The sequence below is a fragment of the Polypterus senegalus genome, chromosome 2, assembly GCF_016835505.1.
Source record: "Polypterus senegalus isolate Bchr_013 chromosome 2, ASM1683550v1, whole genome shotgun sequence".
Taxonomy (NCBI): Eukaryota; Metazoa; Chordata; class Cladistia; order Polypteriformes; family Polypteridae; genus Polypterus; species Polypterus senegalus.
The window spans coordinates 211,645,840-211,668,182 of record NC_053155.1 but is presented as its reverse complement, the minus strand read 5'-3'; the positions used below and the strand labels follow the sequence as shown (position 1 = coordinate 211,668,182).

The 22,343-nt window shown below is 36.4% G+C and overlaps 1 protein-coding gene across 2 annotated transcripts in view; it reads right to left on the bottom strand.

The window, feature by feature from the left end:
- Window positions 1-218: 218 nt before the first annotated feature.
- Window positions 219-22,343, bottom strand: part of tsc22d1 (TSC22 domain family, member 1) — a 96,475-nt gene continuing 74,350 nt past the window's right edge. The window contains exons 1-3 of one of the 2 annotated variants that reach the window (XM_039745277.1): window positions 3,114-3,431; window positions 2,673-2,724; window positions 219-1,756 (exon numbers count right to left, since the gene is read on the bottom strand). In XM_039745277.1, the coding sequence (XP_039601211.1) occupies window positions 1,499-1,756; window positions 2,673-2,724; window positions 3,114-3,235 (432 nt within the window). In that variant the 5' untranslated portion in view covers window positions 3,236-3,431 and the 3' untranslated portion in view covers window positions 219-1,498. Of the gene's footprint in view, window positions 1,757-2,672; window positions 2,725-3,113; window positions 3,432-22,343 lie in introns of those variants that run through there. The other variant, XM_039745276.1, reaches the window with a different exon arrangement.

Below are 22,343 nucleotides of genomic sequence, written 5' to 3'. Positions count from 1 at the left end.
GGGGCGGGAAGCTGACTGGCCTGTCAAAGTTCACAGCCAGGCCTCAGCGTGAGAGAGTTCACATGAAGCACAGGCAAGCTGGCGCGCATGCCTGTGTGCTCATCTCACATTATATAATATGTGCCTGTATCCCACAAGTAGCAAAGAACAGATGGCAAACACGACAATCCTCTCCGTTTCATTCTCAAGATTAAAATTACAGAAGTCCACGCAAGCAGTTTATTTAACAACATGGAAGTTTTTTATTTTATTGAAAGTTGAGAAGTGCAACAGTCAAGTGCAACTGATTTGTTACAACTTTTCCATGAACATGCACAAGACATAAGCATACAACTATACGTATATGCAAAACCCTACCTCAGAAGTGTGGTTTAATGTCATTAAGAATTATTTCCAATAGCCGGAGTGCTCACAATGGTGTGGTTAATTCTCTTTTGCCTCAAATAGTTTAAAGTGAACAACGGTTTACTGTAGTATATTATGCAGCCAAGAAAACAGAAACACACAGTCACTGCAGTAGTTTTAAGATACTAAACAGTTGCAAAGCTGCATTCCTGATTTTACAGCATAAAAAAAAGACCGTCTAAAACTGGTTTAGAACAGCCAATGAAACAGCTAGATTTCAATCTGTACAACCTAATAGTTACAAGTTTACTATATTACAGAGTACTTACACTACATACACAAATATACATAATGACAATCACCGCCACTGGAATTGAACTAAAATCCCAATGCATTTGGTTCTGCCAATGCGGTTTTTCATTTTACTCCTAACAACTGCTTGAAAAAAAAGCAGGGTAAACATTACAAATTTTTTTTTAATTGTTACTATGAGGATAGTTTATTCAAATTAAACACTGAAAAGGTCTTTACACCACCTGTATTGAGAGGTTTCTCCATATGGGTCCAAATAAAATGTTGTGTTTTCTAAAGTAAGGGAGACAATGGAAACATGTTTGATTGTAAGATGGTGAATCCCTCCTCCTTTCAGAATCGGGATTAGGGTCCCAGTCCCCCACTTCCGATATTCTATGGAAGTTTCTTCACATTGACCATTGAAAAGAAAGTGCTTGCACAACTCACACTGAGGCTTGGGAGCATAATGAGAAGATTTGTGAATCAATGTTCTCCGCTTTATTGCATTCCTCTAAACATCTCACCCATCAGAGTGAAATCTTAGCTTCTTCAGTATGTTTTGATAGATTTGCACTATTGGTGCTTCAAATGAATCCCACGGTCTGAAAAGCGTTCACCTGCTTCACAAAATTCTGGTATTATTCCTCCCCCTCAAATTAAAAAAAAAAAAAAAAAAGATTGTCTAGACAGTGAAAAATGTCAGTAAGGTCAGAAAAATCTATGGTGTTTGATTTTCTCAAGGTTTTCAGAAATAGAAACATGTGCAAATTGAAAGGGGTCTTTAACTCCTAGTGCCCCTACCCCATGCTTGCAAGTCCAAGTCCCAGGCAGGGGTCTGCCGGCCCTATTCACTGCAGTCCTACGCGGAGGGCCCTGAACTCTGTGTAGCTGGCTGGACTGGCTGACTTGCTGTTCCTGGAGGCTGTGAGGAAGAGGGTGGTGAGCCAGTCTGGAGCTGAGCCTGAAACTGTGCCAGTTGCTCTGGACTGGCCAAGTTTTTCAGCAAGTTGTTCTCCTGCTCCAGCTGCGAGTTCCTTTCGATCAGTTCTTTAATTTGCTCCTTTAATACCTCCACCTCCTCCCTCACCGCATACATCAAATGACTCTTCACCAGATCCTAAAAAAGGAGAAAAAATTAGTTAGAAGGCGTGAAACATGAAATGAAAGGAAACATGACATTAAAGTCTTTTTGACTGTAGCTCCTCGGTTTCTTTCCATTCCTCCCTAGCGGGACCAGTTCGCATCGATCTCTCGCATCCACAGCCCCACACGCACGCGCCACACATTCTGCAGAATTCCACTCCCATTTTCCTAACGCGATCAGAGCATTTCGTCACACCACTATGTCCTTCCCACTTACAATCAAGAGCCAATGACAGAATGGTCTATTTATAGATGGGTGTAAGCGCCCAAGAGTTCGCCTAGCAACAAGGAAAACACGGGGGGTGGGTGGGCTTGAGGACGGGACAGCGTCACGTGTTCGACTTAAGGCGCAGGTCCAATAACCACGAACAACTAAATAGGAAATAAAAAAAAAAATCGTCAGAACCCAGCCACCATGACCGAGCCAAGATTAAATGCGTGTTGCATAACGAAAGCTAGTCACACGCAATCCTTTATTTCCCATCTCGGGGAAAACAATCATGCACGGTAGGAATTGCCAACAAGCGCTGCAGGGCTTCGGATTACACAGCATCCACAGCTTGTGCCCATTTCAGTACCTGTGTGCATCAGACGAAGCGCACCGGGGCTTTAGGCTGTGAACCTGCAGCAAACTGGTCTCATATCACAAGACCGCACTGGTTAAAGGAGATTTTTCAACGTGGCACTTCAATCTGCACGGTTACGTTGAAAGTAGCCGCTTTTTAAAGTCGTATTTAGGGGGCACAAATTCAAGCATTTTAACTCAACGTGTTGGATGCAAGACAGGCTGCGATGCACTAATTACGACGGCCCAAAATGCAAAATAAGCGATTTTCCCATTAGAAAGCCTTTGATTTCGCTTTAGTAGGATCGTGGTACGAACTACTTACCATTGCCTGTTCAATCTTGTTGTCTATGGCTACCACACTTGCACCCGAAGAGCTGGGGGGGGGAGAGAAAAAGAGAATGGGTTACACATCAAACAAAAACCGCAAACAAGACAGCAACGCTTTACTCGATTCAGCTGCCAGGTATCTCGAGTCAAAGACCTATTTTCCCTTCCTCTCGGATGGGAAATATACCACAATTGCTCTGCTAACTACCAACTACCCCCGCCCCCCTACATGCGATTTCGACCACTTCAGCATTTTTTTTCTTTTAAGTTGATATAATCACATTGGATTTCCTTATAATAAATAGCATTTCAACTTCATGTTATTATGTCACAGGTGACAGAATTCAACCTGCTTTCAATGCCAATGAATCCTTAAACATCCCTCGACCAAACTATTCAAACACGGGAACCGCTTCAGCAGGTTTTTGTCATTTACCTATTATCAAGTCTCACGGACGAGGTTTCTGTGCCCAGCAAAGATGACAGGAAGGATATTGAAAAATTTCTCAGCTGGCAAACCCCAAGATCCATTGCCGCTGAGTAGTACTGGTCATTCATGCTATTTCGTCCATAAAACGCAAACCTGAAGCTTATCTTGGAAAACGGCAGTGATGGACAATTACATCTTTTTAAAGCAGCAGCGTCCAGCGAATACACCTTAAGTAGAGCTCGAAGAGACAGAGCAAGCACGAGTCTCCTTCTTGTTCGCAGCACAAAGGAATCTCCAAGGTCAGCTCCTCTCCGCTACGCTCAAAATCTGCAGACTCCCTGCATTTGCATAAAATATGCAACTCAGACGTACACGGATGCCACCCATTGGCTTGCTGCATTGCTTGCCCGCCCCTACCTGACGTTAACACCGCCTCAATCGGAGCATCTCAAACTGGGAAAAACCGGCTACAGCCAAGGCCTCTTTCCTCCCTCTGCAAGGAGAATCGGTTTATTTTTATTTACTTTATTTTCTGATTTTAGTTGTAGATGGGTAGAGAACACGACATGAGTATGATCAAACAACGCACAAAAATGTAAATACAACAAATCGACTTAAAATATATTTGTTTGGGGGGGACCTTAAACGAGGCCATAGTATTCTCTTTCTTCTTACCTGAAAGTACTGTTAAGTGTGCGCAGGCTAAACAAGCGGTTTCCCTACCGTTTTCAGGCTTGTTAATAAATAAAAATAGGCTGGCACACATCCTTGTAGTCTTATGAATACAATAAATTACTAACAGCGACAGCATGTATAAAAGTCTTTGTCGCCCTCTAGCGAAACGTATGAAACGCCACAAATGAAATGGTGTTTTGTAGTAAGTAAGCTATGTGAACATCTTCTGATTCAACTAAAGAGTTGAATGAGGACCGGGGTATTGCCACGCATTACATTTAATCAACAAAATGTGAAACAGCAGACCAACTATTAGGTAACTTTGATAACACATACTACAAAATGTGTGACATAAACCATGAGTAGAACCTATCTTTCTAAAATTTGCCAAAATCATTTTAATGTAACACAGACGACAATGGCATATTGCTGACTCAAGGTACTTACACACTAGGTTTTGAAGTTATATGTGTAAAGCTAAACACCTTTCATGGAAAGTGCCATGCTAATCAGAGACCAAAAGATTCTACTGAAATAATCTGAGATATTCAGATTTGTTCTATAGTTGTGTAACATGTTAAAAGATCATACTTGGTATGATATATAGCTGCATTTCCTGAAAATCAATAATAGGTAAACAAATAAAAGTATTATGAAGAATAACCAATCTACAAAAGGCAGAACAGCAAATGTCAAAATAAGCCAGGGTTGTTCAACATTGCTCAGAGGATTGGTGAATTTTTCTTAATGGCACAAGCCATCTAGTTTGATACATTACACTGCAATATTCCATGAGTTTAATTTAGCAGTGCACTGATACAATTTGACACCATTTACCAAAAATGAAAAGAATCAAGAAAGGAACACAAAGTCTTCTTGTTCATCCATGCACACATACAGCTGAACAACAACTGCCACCTATTAACTAACATTTATTATGATTAATTGACAGCAACACATCAAGGTCAAAAATTACATATAGACATAAATAGTGCATTTATTAATCAGCCTTTTCTTTTCTATAAATTAAATATAAATAATATAAAACTAATAAATTCAATCTAAATTAGAATGTGCAATAGAACAGTGTAATTTTATAACAACTCTTCAAAGCAGTATCTATATGAAAATTTTTTAAAATCAAGATTGTGAACAAGTCATTGGTTATCTGATATTAGCTTTTCAGTATTTAGGAACCCTTTAACTAATTGCTCTTAATGGAAAAACAATATTTAACAAAAATGGCCTTGGACTTCCAATCAGCTACTTCACAAGGTATCTCACAGTAATGATCAGACATTTCTCTTGGAACTCTGCTGCAGAAGGTGTCAAACATCAACTTATAAAATTTATTTTAGAATGAGCAAGGCATAATAAGAAGGTCGTTTCGTTACCTGTGTAAATGAAGTACAGGCTGAGAAAGAAGCTACTTGCTATGACGTATGTATTCATTATAGCTTTCCCCAAGGAAAAATCTTACAATATGGTTAGGCTTCTAGGCCTGTGTCTTGAAAGAGCAGTGGGATTTTAATTGTTACATTAAGTTAAACTGTGTTGGATGTTTAGACATGAAATGCATGATGATCCTGCACTGAAATTCAAGTTCTTTAAATGTATCAACATTTTGCCTACATTAGATACAAGTTCATTATATATATATATATATATATATATATATATATATATATATATATATATATATATATATATATATATATATATATATATATATATATATATATATATATATATATATACACACACATACACATACTTTTTTAAAATATAAATATAACTTCTTAGTGAAAAACTACTTATATGTAGTCTGGCTTTTGAAATGTACATTTATTTTACAGCTGCAGGGGGGGAGCTTTGATAAACAAATTAGCATAAAACTTTGGTGTGGATGTCTGCACCCAATCTTTTTATATTTTTTTATGTATTTGCTGTAGCTAAATGAATATGTACAGTTCAAGCAGAGACTGGCCGTGCCACATGCATTTCTTTTATCATTTTTATTTTCTCTGAAAAGAACACTTCAATGAATAAATATAAATTTAAAAAATGAAAAAGAAAAACACACTGTCACACACATTAGGTTTATATAAGGTTGTCATCTGTGCTCATATCAAGTGGAATAAACAACACTAGCACTTAAGCAGTATTAGTGCACACCTGCTTTAAACAGCATTATAATAATGTTTGATTATGATTTATGATATGACTAAATGCCTCAATAGATGGCAAAAGGTTTTTTTTTTTACATATTTAATTGCCATCTCTTGCACAGACATCCTAAAAAGACACAAACTAAATTCAGTTTTAACACTGTTTGATTGAATTACATTCTGTATTTCTCATGCATCAGTCTAATAATAATTTTATAATGTTCTAGTACTTTTGATAACTGTTGTTGCTACTCTTTTACATTAAAGGACTACTAAAGTATTTCACCCAAGTGAAATCTGCAAATATTTGTATACACTGTAATGTTTTGCCTTAAATATCTTACAATGCAATGTGATGAACAGCTGTTAACTTGTCAATAAGCAACTCAAGCCAAGTTTTGTAATGAAAATATCTTTCACAAGATGATATGTCCATTCTTTAGGTAACTGCAGTAAGCAGATAGGTATTAACAATGACCTTTAAGTCAGTGTGGTAAAACGCGCAATCATCAGAATATTAACGACCATGGCACAAAATGAATTACATAAAATGGGCAATTTTTAGGGAAAAAAAAAATCTAAATTTACTTTTCTTCTCAGGGTATGTCATTTTAGTTCATCAAAAGTATTATATTACATAAATGCTAACATTAGTGTCAAATGAAAAAAAAAATTACAAAGATACATGTTAACAAGAACATTTACTAATTGCACAGACTCAGTCTTAATTTTAGCAAGAACAAACTCACAAGTAAAAACATCACCATGGTAAGTTAAGGAATGGGAGATTGTCAAAGAGCTTCAAATTATTACCAGAGGATTTATCTACGCTAGATTTAAATAGTGTATACAAAAGCCTTGTATTAAAACAAAACAGTAAGATCAGCTTACGTTATTAATTCCACCATTTCTCAACTTTGCAATAAACTACAGAATGATCTTTTATATACAGTTAAATATATAAAATGCTTTACTTAGACTGGTAAGATGAACACTCAGAGAACTAAAAGAAAACTAGAACCTGAACAAGAAGTTCACTTTTACAAGGTTAGGGCAGAGAAAACAACAAAGAGGATGAACTATAAGGTGACCATGGCTCAGCTTGCTATATTTATCAACTGGCGTCAATGCCGGATATAAACAGCTTATACTGGTGTATTGATCCACTGTCCTTGAAATACAACTAGCAAAATAATGTGGAAGAGCAGACAAGTCTACTTAAAATGTCCAGCTATCCCAATCTATACTTTCTTCACTACTGTCACATCAGAGATAATATTCTAATTAGCACTTAGCTACATAAAATCATAAATGTACATCTCGACATGCAGACTAATAAATGTAAAACTTCAAGTGTGTATGCACACTCACAAGCAATAACAGAGGACAAGCAAAGACAGCAGGCACAAGATGTCCACTATACCTTCTTTGGATACATTTCAATGATGGATCTTAGCTTTGTTTCCTGTAGTCCATTCTCTGACAAATTTACCAAGACATTTTTAATTTGCAAAGAAATCCAGAATGACTAGTCCAAGCATTAACACAGTGAGTGGAAATTTCCAATCTGGGTTGGAATGCAAGAGCAGAGGAGCTACAGATAAATGCACACGTAATTCTGTATAACACGTACTGTGTAATAGTACAAGTAAACCAATTAGTTTTGAAACAACAAAGAAAGCCTGCATGTCCATCCCTTTTGTTGTTTGTCTGGTAATGCTGATTTATGCCTTTTTAATTAGATGGTCATCTTTCCCACTATCACCGCAAAATACATTATTCTTATCTTCAAGCCCTTTTTAAAAACAGTATTTTGGACTGTAAGGTTATATAAGAGGTAGATCAAACAACTTAAATAGGTACAAGATAAAAAGTTTACACAAAAACACATCAAGTATATTCCTTTGCCTATATCTAAATAGCACTATACTTTTCTATAAAGCATTTTAAAAAATAAGAAAATAAGCATGTCTGAAAAAAGATAGAGTGATTGCATGATGAACCACTTCACTAACTTTGCAGAACCACCAAGCCCCTTAATTTTTTTTAGACATAAAAGGTAACAGGAGTCAGGTGGAGAACTTTGGCTGTTGGTGCAAAGAGCATTATCTGTAACTCCGCATCAGCAAAATCGAGGAAACTGGTTGCTGACTTGCGCCACACCAAAGGGTCTATACAACCGATCACCATTCAAGGAGAGGAGTGTACTGCTGTTGCTAATTGGGGTTGATAATATGAAGGCCATACTTTTTTATAGTATGGTGATATCTTTTATACAGTCCCTGACAAAAGTCTTGTCGCTTGTGTACAAATTGACCTGAAGTGCCGCTAAAATATATTTCTAATCAAAATTTTGTTACAAGAAATGGGTCATTTTAATCCCATCAGCTTTTGTAATAATGTTTCAGTGCAAAACGAAACTGACAAAAAGTATTCTAATATTCACAGCTTGGTAAAGCCCATTGAGTCAATTTTTGGCAAGACATAAGTGTTGTCGCCTTGTCATATGAGCTTCACCTGTGACTAATAATGGATCAATTAGGTCTCAGGTGTGTATAAAAAGAACCCCAGTACACTAAACCTTCACATCAACTGCAACTAGACCTCTGCAAACATGCCTAAGATTCACCCTGAGACTAAAGTGTTGATTATCAAGAGGCTGAAGACCAAATCCACTGCTGATGTGGCAAACACCTTCAATGTGTCTCAGCGTCCAGTTCAGAGGATAAAAAAAAGATTTGAAGAGACTGGAGACGTTTTTGACAAGCCCAGGTCAGGAAGACCCCGCAAGACAACTGCTCGAGAGGACCGTTTGTTGGCTCGAAAATCCAAGGCCAGCCCATTTTCCACTGCAGCAGAGCTCCATGAGACCTGGTCACCTGAAGTCCCTGTGTCAACCATAACAGTTTGTCAGATTCTGTCTCGAAATGGCCTCCATGGTCAAATCAGTGCCCATAAGCCAGCACTAAACAAAAGACAATTGAAAAACCGTGTGGCATTTGCCAAGGCCCACAACCTGCTAAAAGGATGGACGCTGGAAAAGTGGCAGAAGGTGGATTTTTCAGATGAATCTTCTGTTGAATTACACCACAGTCAGCGCAAATATTGCAGGAGACCTACTGGAACCCGCATGGTGCCGAGATTTACCTAGAAAACAGTGAAGTTTGGTGGAGGCAAAATCAATGTCTGGGTTACATCCAGTATGGGGGTATGCGAGGGATCTGCAGGGTGGAAGGCAACATCAATAGTCTAAAATACCAAGAAATCTTAGCTACCTCTTATATTCCCAACCATAAAAAAGGCCAAATTCTGCAGCAGGATTGTGCTCCATTGCATACTTCCATCTCCACATCAAAGTTCCTTAAAGCGAACAAGATCAAGATGTTCCAGGATTGGCCAGTCCAGTCACCAGACATGAACATCATTGAGCATATGTGGGGTAGGATGAAAGAGGAAGCATGGAAGACGAAACCAAAGAATATTGATGAACTCTGGGAGGCATGCAAGACTGTTTTCTTTGCTATTCCTGATGACTTCATCAATAAATTGTATGAATCCTTGCCAAACCGCATGGATGCTGTCCTTCAAGCTCATGGAAGTCATACAAGATATTAAATTTGGATCTCACAGCACCACTACTTAATTTGCTGACATATTTTTGGATTTGCAGTAAAGTTGTTCATTTTCTGTATAGGCGACAAAACTTTTGTCTTGCCCAAATTTGACCTTTCTGTCTTGATTAAATGATAAATCTTTTTTCAGTGAAACTAATTTATTTCAGTGCATTAAACATCATTTGGGAGGGCTTTAGCTTTTCATATGAGCTATTTCTAACACCAGTTGATTAATTAAAAGTCAGGTTAATAGCAAGAGTTTCTACAAAATAGAGAAGCGACAAGACTTTTGTCAGGGACTGTATATTTTATAACTCTCTAATAATAGTATGATCCTCTATGCTGTAGTGTGCATGTAGGCCACATCACTGCAAGTTAGGCCCACCAAATCAACAAGCTAATAAAGGAAGGCAGGCTCAGTTATAGAACACACAGGAAACTGTTTCACTTCCATCCTTCACTTGTTAAGTCTAAGCAAATCCTCTTAAAGATGAATGACTTACCTCTAATGCTCAATCTAAACAACTCTTTTCTTAAGTCAGCTTCATTTCTGACTAAAGGCTACCGTATTGTTTGGCTCATTACTACCAACAACCTTATGCTTTCTCTCGCTGTTTCACTTCTGTTAGCCAATCCGATGTACTCACAATCTAAGCATTTTACATTCTCTTTGTCAGTTACTGTTCCCAGTCTGTGAGATGACCATTCTCTAATCATCAGAACTGTTGCAAATCTAACTGTATTGAAATACCGCTTGAACCCAATTATTAACACAACACCACTTTACACTGCTTAAGCTTCTACCACTCCAATCTAATCTAACAGCTTTTCAAACCATCTGGTCTCCTTAAATTACTGTGCTCTTGTGGACAGTTTGCTTGTCAGCTATCTAAACTGCTCACACTTTAGCATATATAATAATCTTTACATGACTACTAATTTAGTACAGTCTCACAAAGAATCTACTCTCTGGTTACCAATACTATCACTGTATCAAACTCATTCAGAGTGAAATCCAGATTTTATTGGGTAACTAACAATAGTTTATCACCATTTTCTATGTCAGATGTTGACAGTAGGCTACGTAACAAAATTGTAATGCAGCATCAATTTACCTCAGAATTTGGTGCAGGGAATAGCACCATACTTGAGCTAACCACACTGCAGTAAAACATTTGGAAAACCCAAATGCAAACCTCCTGTAAATCCTTTGTTGTGCTTGCTTTTTTGGAATAAATACCAGTTGATTACCACACATTCTGTATTAATGCATTAATTTTGCACATCCACATAACAGAGCAACAAGTTCAGAGGAAGAAGTTAAACAGTACTATGTGTGCAATTAAGAGAGACACGAATAGACAAAAGTGCTAATAAATAGTACAACACTACAGCTCTCACTAACGTCCACAATGTACGTTGCCATTTTGAATTAACGTCATAATCTGATGTCAGAGGAACTCAATTGATCAGGTCAGAGTTTCTGAGCAAGAATTCCAACTAGGAACTCTAAAATTCACAGTACAAATGAAATGCAGCACAAGACTGCATACAAAAAACTAGTCAGAACAAAACGTTCTATTTGCTGCTGTACTGTAAATCTTGATCAACCATTTAGTTATTAATGCAAGTAGTTATCAGCTGTAGGAAATCTGTTTTAATGGAGATACTTTACATTTGTGAAAATATCCCTTTGTGTCTCAGAGAGACAGCATGTGGATAAAGAAGCAAAAGGCGAATTATAAATACTAACAAAGAAGCATGGGCCTTACTGTGAATGATGTGTAAATAGCCCATCAGATAAAGACTGGCCAAAATGTTCTACCGTCTGTCAACAAAATGCTGCTAACAGCTTCTTGTTATTTAAATTCAAAAGCATGAATGAGGTAGAATGTTGATCTTCAGCAGCTGCTCTCTGTAAGAAAATTTTCAGGGTGCCACCCTAGGCAGTGCAAATAACTATATGAAACATACTAAAAAAACTGTCATTTTAAATGATTAATATCAGGTTTCTGCAAGTACAATTATAGACTGTAAGATGCATCTGTAGCTGGAAAACAAAGGGAGAAAATTAATGACTATCTTTAAAATAAGTTTTTTATTCCTAAGCTTTTCATTCCTACCAGGAACCATCATCAGAGGAACATGATTAGACTTACAAGAATCAAAGACAAAATATAGCAAATAAGGAGGGGAGAGAAGGTTGATGGGTGGTAGGGTTGATTAATGAGGTGGGGTTCAGAGGGTGTTGGTCATAAAGTTTTATTAATTATTAGCATGTTGTTCTTTTTAATCCTGCATATGCTAGATTCATTTCCAAATGTATGTTAATGGCATTTTCATTCAACAGCGATGTTTCAGCCAGTTCTCTGACACTTTTAGTATTAGCCTTGAATTTAACTTGCACCTAGTCCCATTTAAACGTGTGTCCGGTCGAACTTGTACGTATGTAAATCAGAGACCATGGATCCTTTCTTCTGACTGCATTGCCATGTTCCTGTATAGGTCTGGCAAGTGTTTCTGTTGTCATATACTGTATCTTCTAACTAATAGGTACGGGGGTCTTTTCTGTTCAATTTTTAATAATTTTTCTGCAAGATATATAACAATTTCTCTATATGATGTTTAAATTAAGTCGGTTGGGTAAACAGAGTCTGGAGAAAGTAAAGGAGTATGGGTACACAAAATATTAGGGCTGAATGCTATCAGTTACTGTCAATGGCCACGGGTGGCAGCCAGGGTTATTTCATGGTTTATGTTCAGACTTAAATATCTTTTATAGTCCCACAGGGCAGGGTAATCTGAATGATTAACAATACTAAAAGAAGATATGCTTTCACAATCAAATAGGGTCTGGCAGCTGCAAATTACAAGTGTAGAAGATTCTCAGAGGAAAGGATGCAAATATTCTCAAACTTTCTATTCTAAATCTCACTCATTTTGGTGTATTCTGTGATCCACTGGCACCCTGCTCAATATTTTCCTGCATCATCATGAACTAAAACCACTAACATTTTCAAATAAAGCCTAATATGCCTAATATGGTATATTTTTGCATCCATGGTGACTTGGTTCTAAAAACAAGTAACATATACTTCAAACCATAAATGTTAGGTTTAATTTACATACATTATTACAAAAGAGATATATAAATATTATTTACCTTATACAAAAGCAGCACTATAGAATACCACTTTCACATTCCACCTCAAAACTCTTAGACCACTGCTTCATGTACATATTTGAGTGTCAATTCCAAATAAAAATGCGTTATTCGAAGCAAAAAATGTAAATAGCCTTACAGTCATTGTATTTAACATACACAAGTGTATAAGATGTAGCAAGGTGAGAGGTAGGAAATAAACAGCAAATCTTGAGTACTTAAAGACAGAAGTATTCAAATATTAGAAAGAGTGACTAACAAAAAGTTTAAACCATTTTTGTGAACATAAACATCTATTCATTTTTTAAAATACAACAGTAATTTAAATCTTAGGTGGTCAAAAATGACCAAAGGATTCATTAAGAGGACATTTTTAGTATTACCTGGGGTTGAGAGAGGAATTGTCAGATGTATCAAAGCAACCATTCACATGTTAAAAATACAAATCTTGTTTGTTTCAGATTTAGATATTCTTATAGAAAGATTTTCAGATATTTAGAAGTTTTTTTAATGTAAACATATAGAACATGAATATTCACAAGTATTACTTATGTGGTAAAGTTTCTTTTAACATTTGATGTGGCCTAACCGACTTCTTTTCACTGCTTGTAAATTCCATTTAACTAAAATTTTTTCACAACGTGTTCTCAAGTTAACAGGCATTATTACTATAAATTTTAATTGACTGCTTCAAAACTACTGAACATTCACAATTTTGGATAAGGGTGTTGACTGCAAAGTCAAAACCCTCAAAAATTCCCATGCATGTCAGGATATTGTGTTGATATATAGGTCCCTACGATTTCCGTGATGTGGAAAACACGGATGGAATCACAGAATTAACACATAAAAACAGATTTTAGATTTAAAAACAAAAAATGTGTGGTATTTAGAGACAGAAGCATGACTGTTACAAAACCCAATATATTAAATGATTAAATAATCCATAGTTCTATCACTCAGATACTATTTTCTAGTTTGTTGTTTTTGAAGTGAATGCAATTCTTCATAGAAATCTAGTCGCATAGCTATCTGTTTGTACGGGTGTTTCTTTATGTTTTCTTGTTAAGGGCACATGAATTAGCTACCTTCACGAGTCAAAGCGAGCAGTACCAGATACCCCAAGTATTTCAAGTAAACTAGGAACAACAAGCTTAACTTCAAATTTCAGGACACAACAATATCCCAGCGATTTTTACGAATCTGGACAACAACTTTTCTGCAATTTTCCAGCATACCATAGACTGGACACAAAAAGGTACTTGTAATGACCACATGAAATCTAAAACCCATCTCAAGAACAAGGAGAAATTAAGATCAATGAGTGTTCCCCTTCAGGTAACAATAGAGGAGGAAACAAAATTGTCAGATGCAAGATGCCAATTTGTGGAGGACTTTGTGGCCATGTGTGTGGAATCAGACATTCCGCTTGAAAAAAATGACAAAGATGCATCCTTTCTTTATTAAGCTTTGAAAATATGCAGGGGCGCTGCCAGAAAATGAGCAATCTTTGTTAAACTTATTTGCCCCGTGTCTTTGATCAACACATGGACGTTATTCTTCGAAAGATTTGTGGCAAGAAACTTTATGTTGTAGTTGATGAAACCACTGATAGCCGAGACCACAGCATTCTCAACATAATAATTTGACAGTATGGTAATTCTTTTATGTAGGCAGTTCTAATTGCACACGATGTATTTACTGTAAATCACTTAACCGATTAAATTATAATTAACCAGTATTAACAGTCATTCCCATTGAAAAATGATATTAGTGGACAGCACTGGTTGTTAAAGGGTTCCCTTTTTAAAAATGAACAACAGTGTTATAAGATTTAATAAATATTTTGCCTCTTCCATTATAAACTCAGCACCTACAAACCAGGGAATAAGAGCAGGATTCTCCTCGGATGCAACGAGCGCTTAAAAGCGGGTCAGGCTGTAATAAATGTCCTTGAGCCGATTGAAACTGAGGAAAAACTGGAGACCCTAAAAGTAAAGTTAACCTTCATCTCAGAAGCATGCATCAAACTAGTCATAGTTCTTACAGTTCTGGAGGAGACTCACTGTGGCACGGATGCAACATTATTCATATTCATTCGTGTACCTTCTTGCGGTTGTAATCAGTAACTGCGTTTTTGTTTTCCCCCCAATCTTGCCCAGTCTACACAGGATTCCAGGACATGCAGAGGAAAGAATGTTCCTCTGCAAGGTGAGCCATGAACGCTCTTCTTTTCTCAGTGGACTCTATACATGTCTTGCACAGTACATGCTCTTTGATCGCCACCAGGTCAAGCTTGTTATAGCACAAGCAACCAGTCACCTGCATGCTCCTGCTAGCACTGAATAAGCTCACGCCTTCTGGTGTCAGCGCGCAGCACCCGGAGAGAAGAAAGACAAATATATGTGACATTTTGAAGAAATTATTGTATGACCTGAATAGTACCAATCAGAAAACATCAGCGCACTAATGCAATATTATTTGAAAACGAACAGATCGGGTGTAAATTTATTACTTGTAAAAGTTAGCTTTTTTATTTTCTCAGCATAAATTTTCAAGAGACGGTGGCATCACAGCTCCAGGATGCCTGCGTTTCAGATGCTCATGCATCGCGGTAGTGCTGCCGTGAAAAGAAAGCTCCGCTTTGCATAATCTGCATTCAACTTTTTTTTTTCTTTTTCGGTGAAATACTCCCACACTTTATAAAGTTTCTGTCTCAATTTTTTTCCATCTCCTTCCCCCTCCTCTATCCGACTCACCATTGCAACCATATTTTCCTCTGCATTGTTCTCCTCAGACGTTTTTCTTCGTTGGTAGGACTGTGTGCAGTCTTGACAAACAACAAACGATACTGCCCCCAGACGTTCATGCAGTGCATTGCAGTTACAAAAAGCAATGTTGTTCTTTGTGACTGGAGCTTCTATTGAAGGTTCGGTTTATGACGCGTCGACAAAAAATAAAAAAAAATCCACGTCGACGATTTTTTGTAGTCAACGTCGTTGATTAATCATTGAAGCCCTACTAATGTTTAAAAATGAATAACTAAACAATTATAAAACTGTTGTTGAATTCTCATATGCAAAGTATATTCATGTAGATTTGGGTGAATGTCAACTATAATACCACTTTTTCCATGCATAACAAACTAGGAACTGGAACCTATGCTGCTATCTGGTTCCAGAGGTTTTAATTTTAAAAATTCTAAAAGGTATAGCATGTCTTTGTATGCTTACTGGTGCTAGTGGAAAAACTGCATACACTAGTCCTAAGAGCAAATATTCAATTATGCTTAGTGGTGGAATGACAGCCCATTCTGGATGCCAGGATTGGCTGTATTACCCTGTACAACAGAACCACGGCCAGTAACTGTATAGACATACACAATATTATTTACTTAAAGAAACCTTCATGATTTAATAGGGATGACAACAGTAAGCAATGAAAATTCAGTGTGCAAATTACGGGTGGGAGTGTGTAAGAGCTTAAATTGATAATGGAAACTGGCAGCTGTTTTTCAAACCAATACAACATTGTTTTAAAAACCCGTTTGTCAATGAAGGTTTACCTTTTTTTTAAATGCAGTTTATTTGACCAAACTAGTGGTACCTTTTCAGAGGCATATTACTGTTCAATTTGTAAATAATGCAAATGTATACCATTCTGAAATTCTGACCATATTAACTGCCCAATGATGAAACACTGTTCACAAAACCAACAGAAAAAGGAACCACCTAACTTATTTTGTGACACTTCTTAAAAGCCAAGCAGAGATTTAACTAAAAACTACACAGTCAACTAAATGTATGATCTCTCTCCCAACACAGTGCATGCCCTCACACCGCTATGTGCTAAAAACAAATAATTCGAATTTGTATGGTTCTCTCACAGAAGCCCCAGAATGAAAATGATAAATTACATTTTTTTCCAATTGCAATGGTAATATCTCACATTGGTGCAAGAAGGTCAAAAAACATGTACAACTTTTGAACATTTTTAAAAACAGAAATCAATTTAAAACACACTTAAGTCGTGCTCTGCACTGTCCAAAGTACAAGACAATGTTACTTACTTTATAAAGCACTTTAATAGTACTCACTTGAAAAGATTCAGTCATTTGGAGACAAACCTGACAGAATTCTTCTTAAATACAAAGTTAAAAATTGAATGCATAAATAAGTGTAAATGATATTGCTTCTGTTGTCATTTTAACTAATCAACCAAACACTATCTGCTAAATGCACCTAATAAAAGCAAACTCTGAATTGACACTTCAAAAAGTATGTGTTCTTTCACTGAAGATGTTGTACAAAATGAACATTAGGTGCAGGAATAACCAGTCTCTAAACTAATTGGTCAAGGATTGCTCCTATAAAAGTCCACCAGTGTAAAACCATAACATCCAAATCTTAATTGACAAAACATGGACTACAAAGTAGGAAGAATTTGCCTTTGTCCAGAGTAGTTCAGGGTTTAAAACATATACATCAACCTGCTGTAGCTACTGGAAGGATTTATTATATTTTGTAAAAGATAAACCATCTGTTTGCACGATTCTAATAACTATGAAATACTTACTATACTTGTTTCTCAATTCAAGTCTGGGGTCAAGTTTTTTTTTTTTACTTTCTAATATGAAGGGGCAGAGAAAGCAAATAATCAATTTGGCATAAACCGTTGGAAGGAGCTATCTATAAATGTAAGAATTAAGGATTAAGAATGAATTAAATTACAAGTTTATACCCAGATTTATTGACAGCTAGGAAAACACATCCCTGAATTAGAGTTTTCTTCAAAAACCTTACATTTTGTCTAACTACAATATATACAGTGGAAGAATGAGGAAAAAAGAGTTGCAATACATTTTACAACATTTTAAGTTGTTAGTTACACATCAGTCTTGTGGGTTTTTTTTTTGTTTTTTTTTTAAATATATTTCAGCCTAAATCCCTTTCACCTTTGCACACATTGTCTTATGTCGACAATATTTCTTAAAAAAGTGAGTGTAAGTAATGAAATGTGACACCTGGCATTAAGCGGATTATTAAACAAAAAGTACAGAAAGGGAGCAAAGACCTGAAAATGTTATTTTAATTATGTGATGCATGAACACATGCCTTAAGCTCAAGCAGAAAAAGGGACAACTAAAATTCTTTCTAGCTTGTCACAGACACAGAATAAGTACCAGACTCAGCTTTCCCCCACTTTGTCTAACTCTAATAGAGATTTTATATGAAATGACAGATGAATCTGTGGAATGATGTAAGATGCAACCTCTTCACTAAAGTGTCTCAAGACTGTCCGAAAGTTAAGCTACTTGATCTAAACAGTGGAAAGTTATTTAAACTTAATTTGTTCTTCTAAATAAGAAAACTCTGCTGAATATATCTCAAACTCAAAAAAGCAAAAAGCATGTTACTTTGCATAGCATTTTAATTCATGAGAAAAACACATAACTAAACAGACAAAGCAAAGCTTAGAAGGTGGGGATAATGATTAAGCCATCAAGTTAAACTTTCATTTAATACTAATACCTGGAGGGTTACAATGACCGTTGATCAGAATACCCGATTCTCCAAACAGTCAGCAGGTAATTTTACAGTAAAACTCTAGAACTTACTAAGCAACAATAAACTACCAAAATGAATATTCTCTTGAAGGATTTTGTGAGTGAAAAGAAACGCAGCAACTTTTAAAACTTTAGGTAGACTTAATCTTGTGATAAAATATATCACACTGACCACATTATATTGTTGATACAATACATTATATTGTTGCAGATTATGTCACACTGAAAACAGCAAAACTGTCCTTGCAATATACAAATGAAACTGCAAGTTATGACATTAACATTAAAAAATGTGAAACAAAAAAACAAGTCAAGGTGTCTTTACAAATGATGGGGTAATCATCATATGATGTTTAAATGTATGGCTGAACAAAATAATAAAAACCAGACACTTTTTTTAATCAAATGTCACTAAAGGACACTGAAGATGGATATTATTTTAAAGTCAAATGTAATTTTCTGCAGCTTCAGTTCATTTCAGTTTCAAACAAAGGAGAATAAAGAAAAGCAAGAAAGTTAAAAATAAAAAAAAAACCAAAATGAAGAGGTATTTGTTGATGCTGCTCCAAAAAGTAGTTAAATTCTCAAAAAGAAGCAATTTGCAGACATACTTAACACTAGAATTACTGGAGCCTATGAAAAAACTCGTAGATCTGTCCCAACTTAAAACGCTTTGCACCTCTCCGTCAGCGTCTTTTGTCCTTTAAATGTGTTGATAAGCAGCAAATAGCAGGCAGCCTGCTATCACATCCCCCACCGGCGCACAGTTTTCTCAGCTCAAGTCTGTTTACCTGTGTGTCAGTTGCTTGGAGTTGTATAGAGTGAGAAGTCAAGCAAAATCACACCTTTTATAAATACTATATCGTTATTTGGAACACTTGCATTTCATGTGTGTTCCGTGTCTACAACGATCTACGTAAACTCATCGTTAAAACAGAAACGTTTTCATGTTTTAGTAATAATTGACAAAATGTAGACATAAAGTGTACAATGTGTGAAGCCTGAATTTCAAATATCAAAGAAACACTTTCACAAAATGTAAAAATATAACAGAACAAATGCGCTTCCATTCAAAAATATAACTGCAGAAAAAGAACCCACGTTTGGGTGCGACATCGACACGCATTTGCTATGACTGTAGGAAGTAAATAAATAAATAAAGGTAAATAAGTAAATAACATTCGATCTGGCTTTTATATAACATACAAATGTTAATGTTTTGGGCACATGCACCGACCTTTATTTATTTACTTACTTCCTACAGTCACAAGTAGAGTGCAGAGCTTCCCATGTACATATACAAAAGTACAGCGATGGCAAAAGTGCATTTTTGATCCGATGTAGAACCGTCACCATGAGTTTACCTCTGTTATAGCATGTTTATGTGAAAAGAACAGTGTCAAATGGGGGTTGAGATTGTGAACGCGGCTGAGAGAATAAAACTGAATAAATAAAAAACAAAGCTAACCATTACAAGTATAAATTACACCGGCTGTTACAGACTGGAATCAAATGTATGTTTTTATTCTAAAATAGTAAGAATATGAGCAGCCCACTTCGCAAAAACGGACTCGTCCGGGATCCAACCCATTAAGCTTTGATTACCAGTCAACAGTTGATACCGTTGCACCACCGAAGCTGTCGTAGCAAATGCGTGTTAATGTCGCACCCAAACGCAGGTTCTTTTTCTGCATATTTTTTTGCATATATTTTTGAATGGAAGCGCATTTGTTCTATTTGTACCTTTGGTGAAAGTGTTTCTTTGATATTTGGAATTCAGGCTTCATACATTATACACTTCACGTCTACATTTTGTCAATTATTACTAAAACATGAAAGATGTTTCTGTTTCAACGATGTGTTTACATAGATCGTTGTAGACACGGAACACACATGAAATGCAAGTGTTCCAAATAACAATACAGTATTTATAAAAGGTGTGATTTTGCTTGACTTCTCACTCTATACAACTCCAAGCAACCGACATGCAGGTAAACCGACTTGGGCTGAGAAAACTGTGCGGTGTGGGGGGATGTGATAGCAGGCTGCATGCTGTTTGCTGCTTATCCACACATTTAAAGCACAAAAGACGCTGACGGAGAGGTGCGAAGCGTTTTAAAGGTGGGACAGATCTACGAGTTTTTGCATACGCTCTGGTAATTCTAGTGTTAAAACACAATCACCCCAATGCTAATGGTGAGTTTATACCCTCCACTATTCATCTGCCTCAATAACCACAAGTGGGGAGATGTTAGTTATTCATTTTTACAACTTGTAGCCTTACGAATTTATTTATAGGTTACCACTTGCAGTGAGGTGTTAATTTTAAACAAGAACAAAAAAAAAAAACGCCTTGTTTAAATGGGAAAAAAGTTAAGTGTGTCTTCACTTAAAAACTAGGGCTGTTTTATTAATAACTTGTAACTGATCTTTTAACCGTGAAACCAGCACATGCCACTCCTCTGTTCAAGTTGCTAAATTGTCTGTCTACTGTAACACACATCAACTTCAAATCCTTTATGCTTGTCTACAGTAAATGGGTCAGCACCTGTGTACACAAAGACACTGTTGAGGAGTTATGATGCTTTTACCCACTCAGGTCTGCTACTGAAATGCTTCTGGTGATGCCACCTCTGCATGGTATCAAATTTTAATCCAGAATCTTTTCATATGTCTTTCCTAGTTGGTGGAACAAGCTTCCCACCTCCATCTAAACATCTGCCTCTCTCACTATGTTTAAGAAGCAACTGAAAACCTACTGTTCTGTTAATATCTGTCAAACAAATGAATGTTTTTTTGGTCTGTGGGTATCTGTCATATTCGTAAACTGATTATTTCTTATTATGTTAGCTTTACAGTACTTCACTTATGGTGATTAACTAATCTGTCCTGCTACATCTGTTCACAACACTCCTTAGACAGATATTACTTGATTATGTTGACCTCCTTTGTAAGTTGCTGTGGATAAAAGTATCTGGTGTTAAGCAAATAAATGTAAGATACATCTATCCTAATCTTCAGCCAAAATGGATGGAAATATTAATTTGATCAATCTGAACTGTGTTTTGCCTAGTTATATTGTTTACAGTATAATATAGGCTACAGTAGGTGACATGCAATTAACCAAACAAACAACATACCATGTCTTCTTTGGGGAAAGCTTAAGTGAGGTTTAAAGAATCAAGTGATTCCACTCTGTCTCACCTGCTCCTTAGCTGCTCAGATATTGGCAGGACCTGTACCATGCTGTTTCAGGTCACATATCATCCATATGGGTGACCAAAAAAGTATAACAGCAAGAGGACAGGGCTGACACAATGACATCCTATATCCAACTCACACCTATACCTTAACAACTTCTTCGGTTTCATGGGCAGACTTGCACTAGCTGATATCTCAATGTGTAGCACTTTGTTCTAGACGGTATATTATACCATACGATGTGACGTTTAATTTATTTGTACCATCAAGGTGTGAACGCAGCATAACGGAAAGGGTGACACGTGCACAATCTCATTCATAGAGCTGTGCTCATATGTCTGCAATGTTAGCACATCACGAAAATGAAACTCGTACGCTTTGATTTTAATTGTTTTCAAGTTATTCACTGCTCTTTGCAATTAAAGTGTATATATGAAACAATACGTACAAAAATAAGGATTAAATATAGTGCGTCTTACTTATTAATTTAATACAGTATGCAGCATGTTCCAACATGGAATTATCCCGTATTATAGGGGACTGGTGGAAACTCTAAAGATGTGTGTGGAAATGAAGTTCATTACCAAGAAACACTACAGGACACTATTAACCGCCGGAAGCCCATTATTACTATTAATAGACTTGGATTCATTTGGTGCTGCTTAGTTAACTGTGAAGTGTGGTCCGATTGACCATATTAAATTAACACATTTAGGGGCTGCAAAATTTAATCAATGAAATTTTAAAATAATCAGCAGCTCTATTAAAATACATACATTTGTCTTCATGTTTCGTCCCCACTACCCCATTGTTTTTGACTCCTAAAAACAAAGACTTAAAAAATGATCT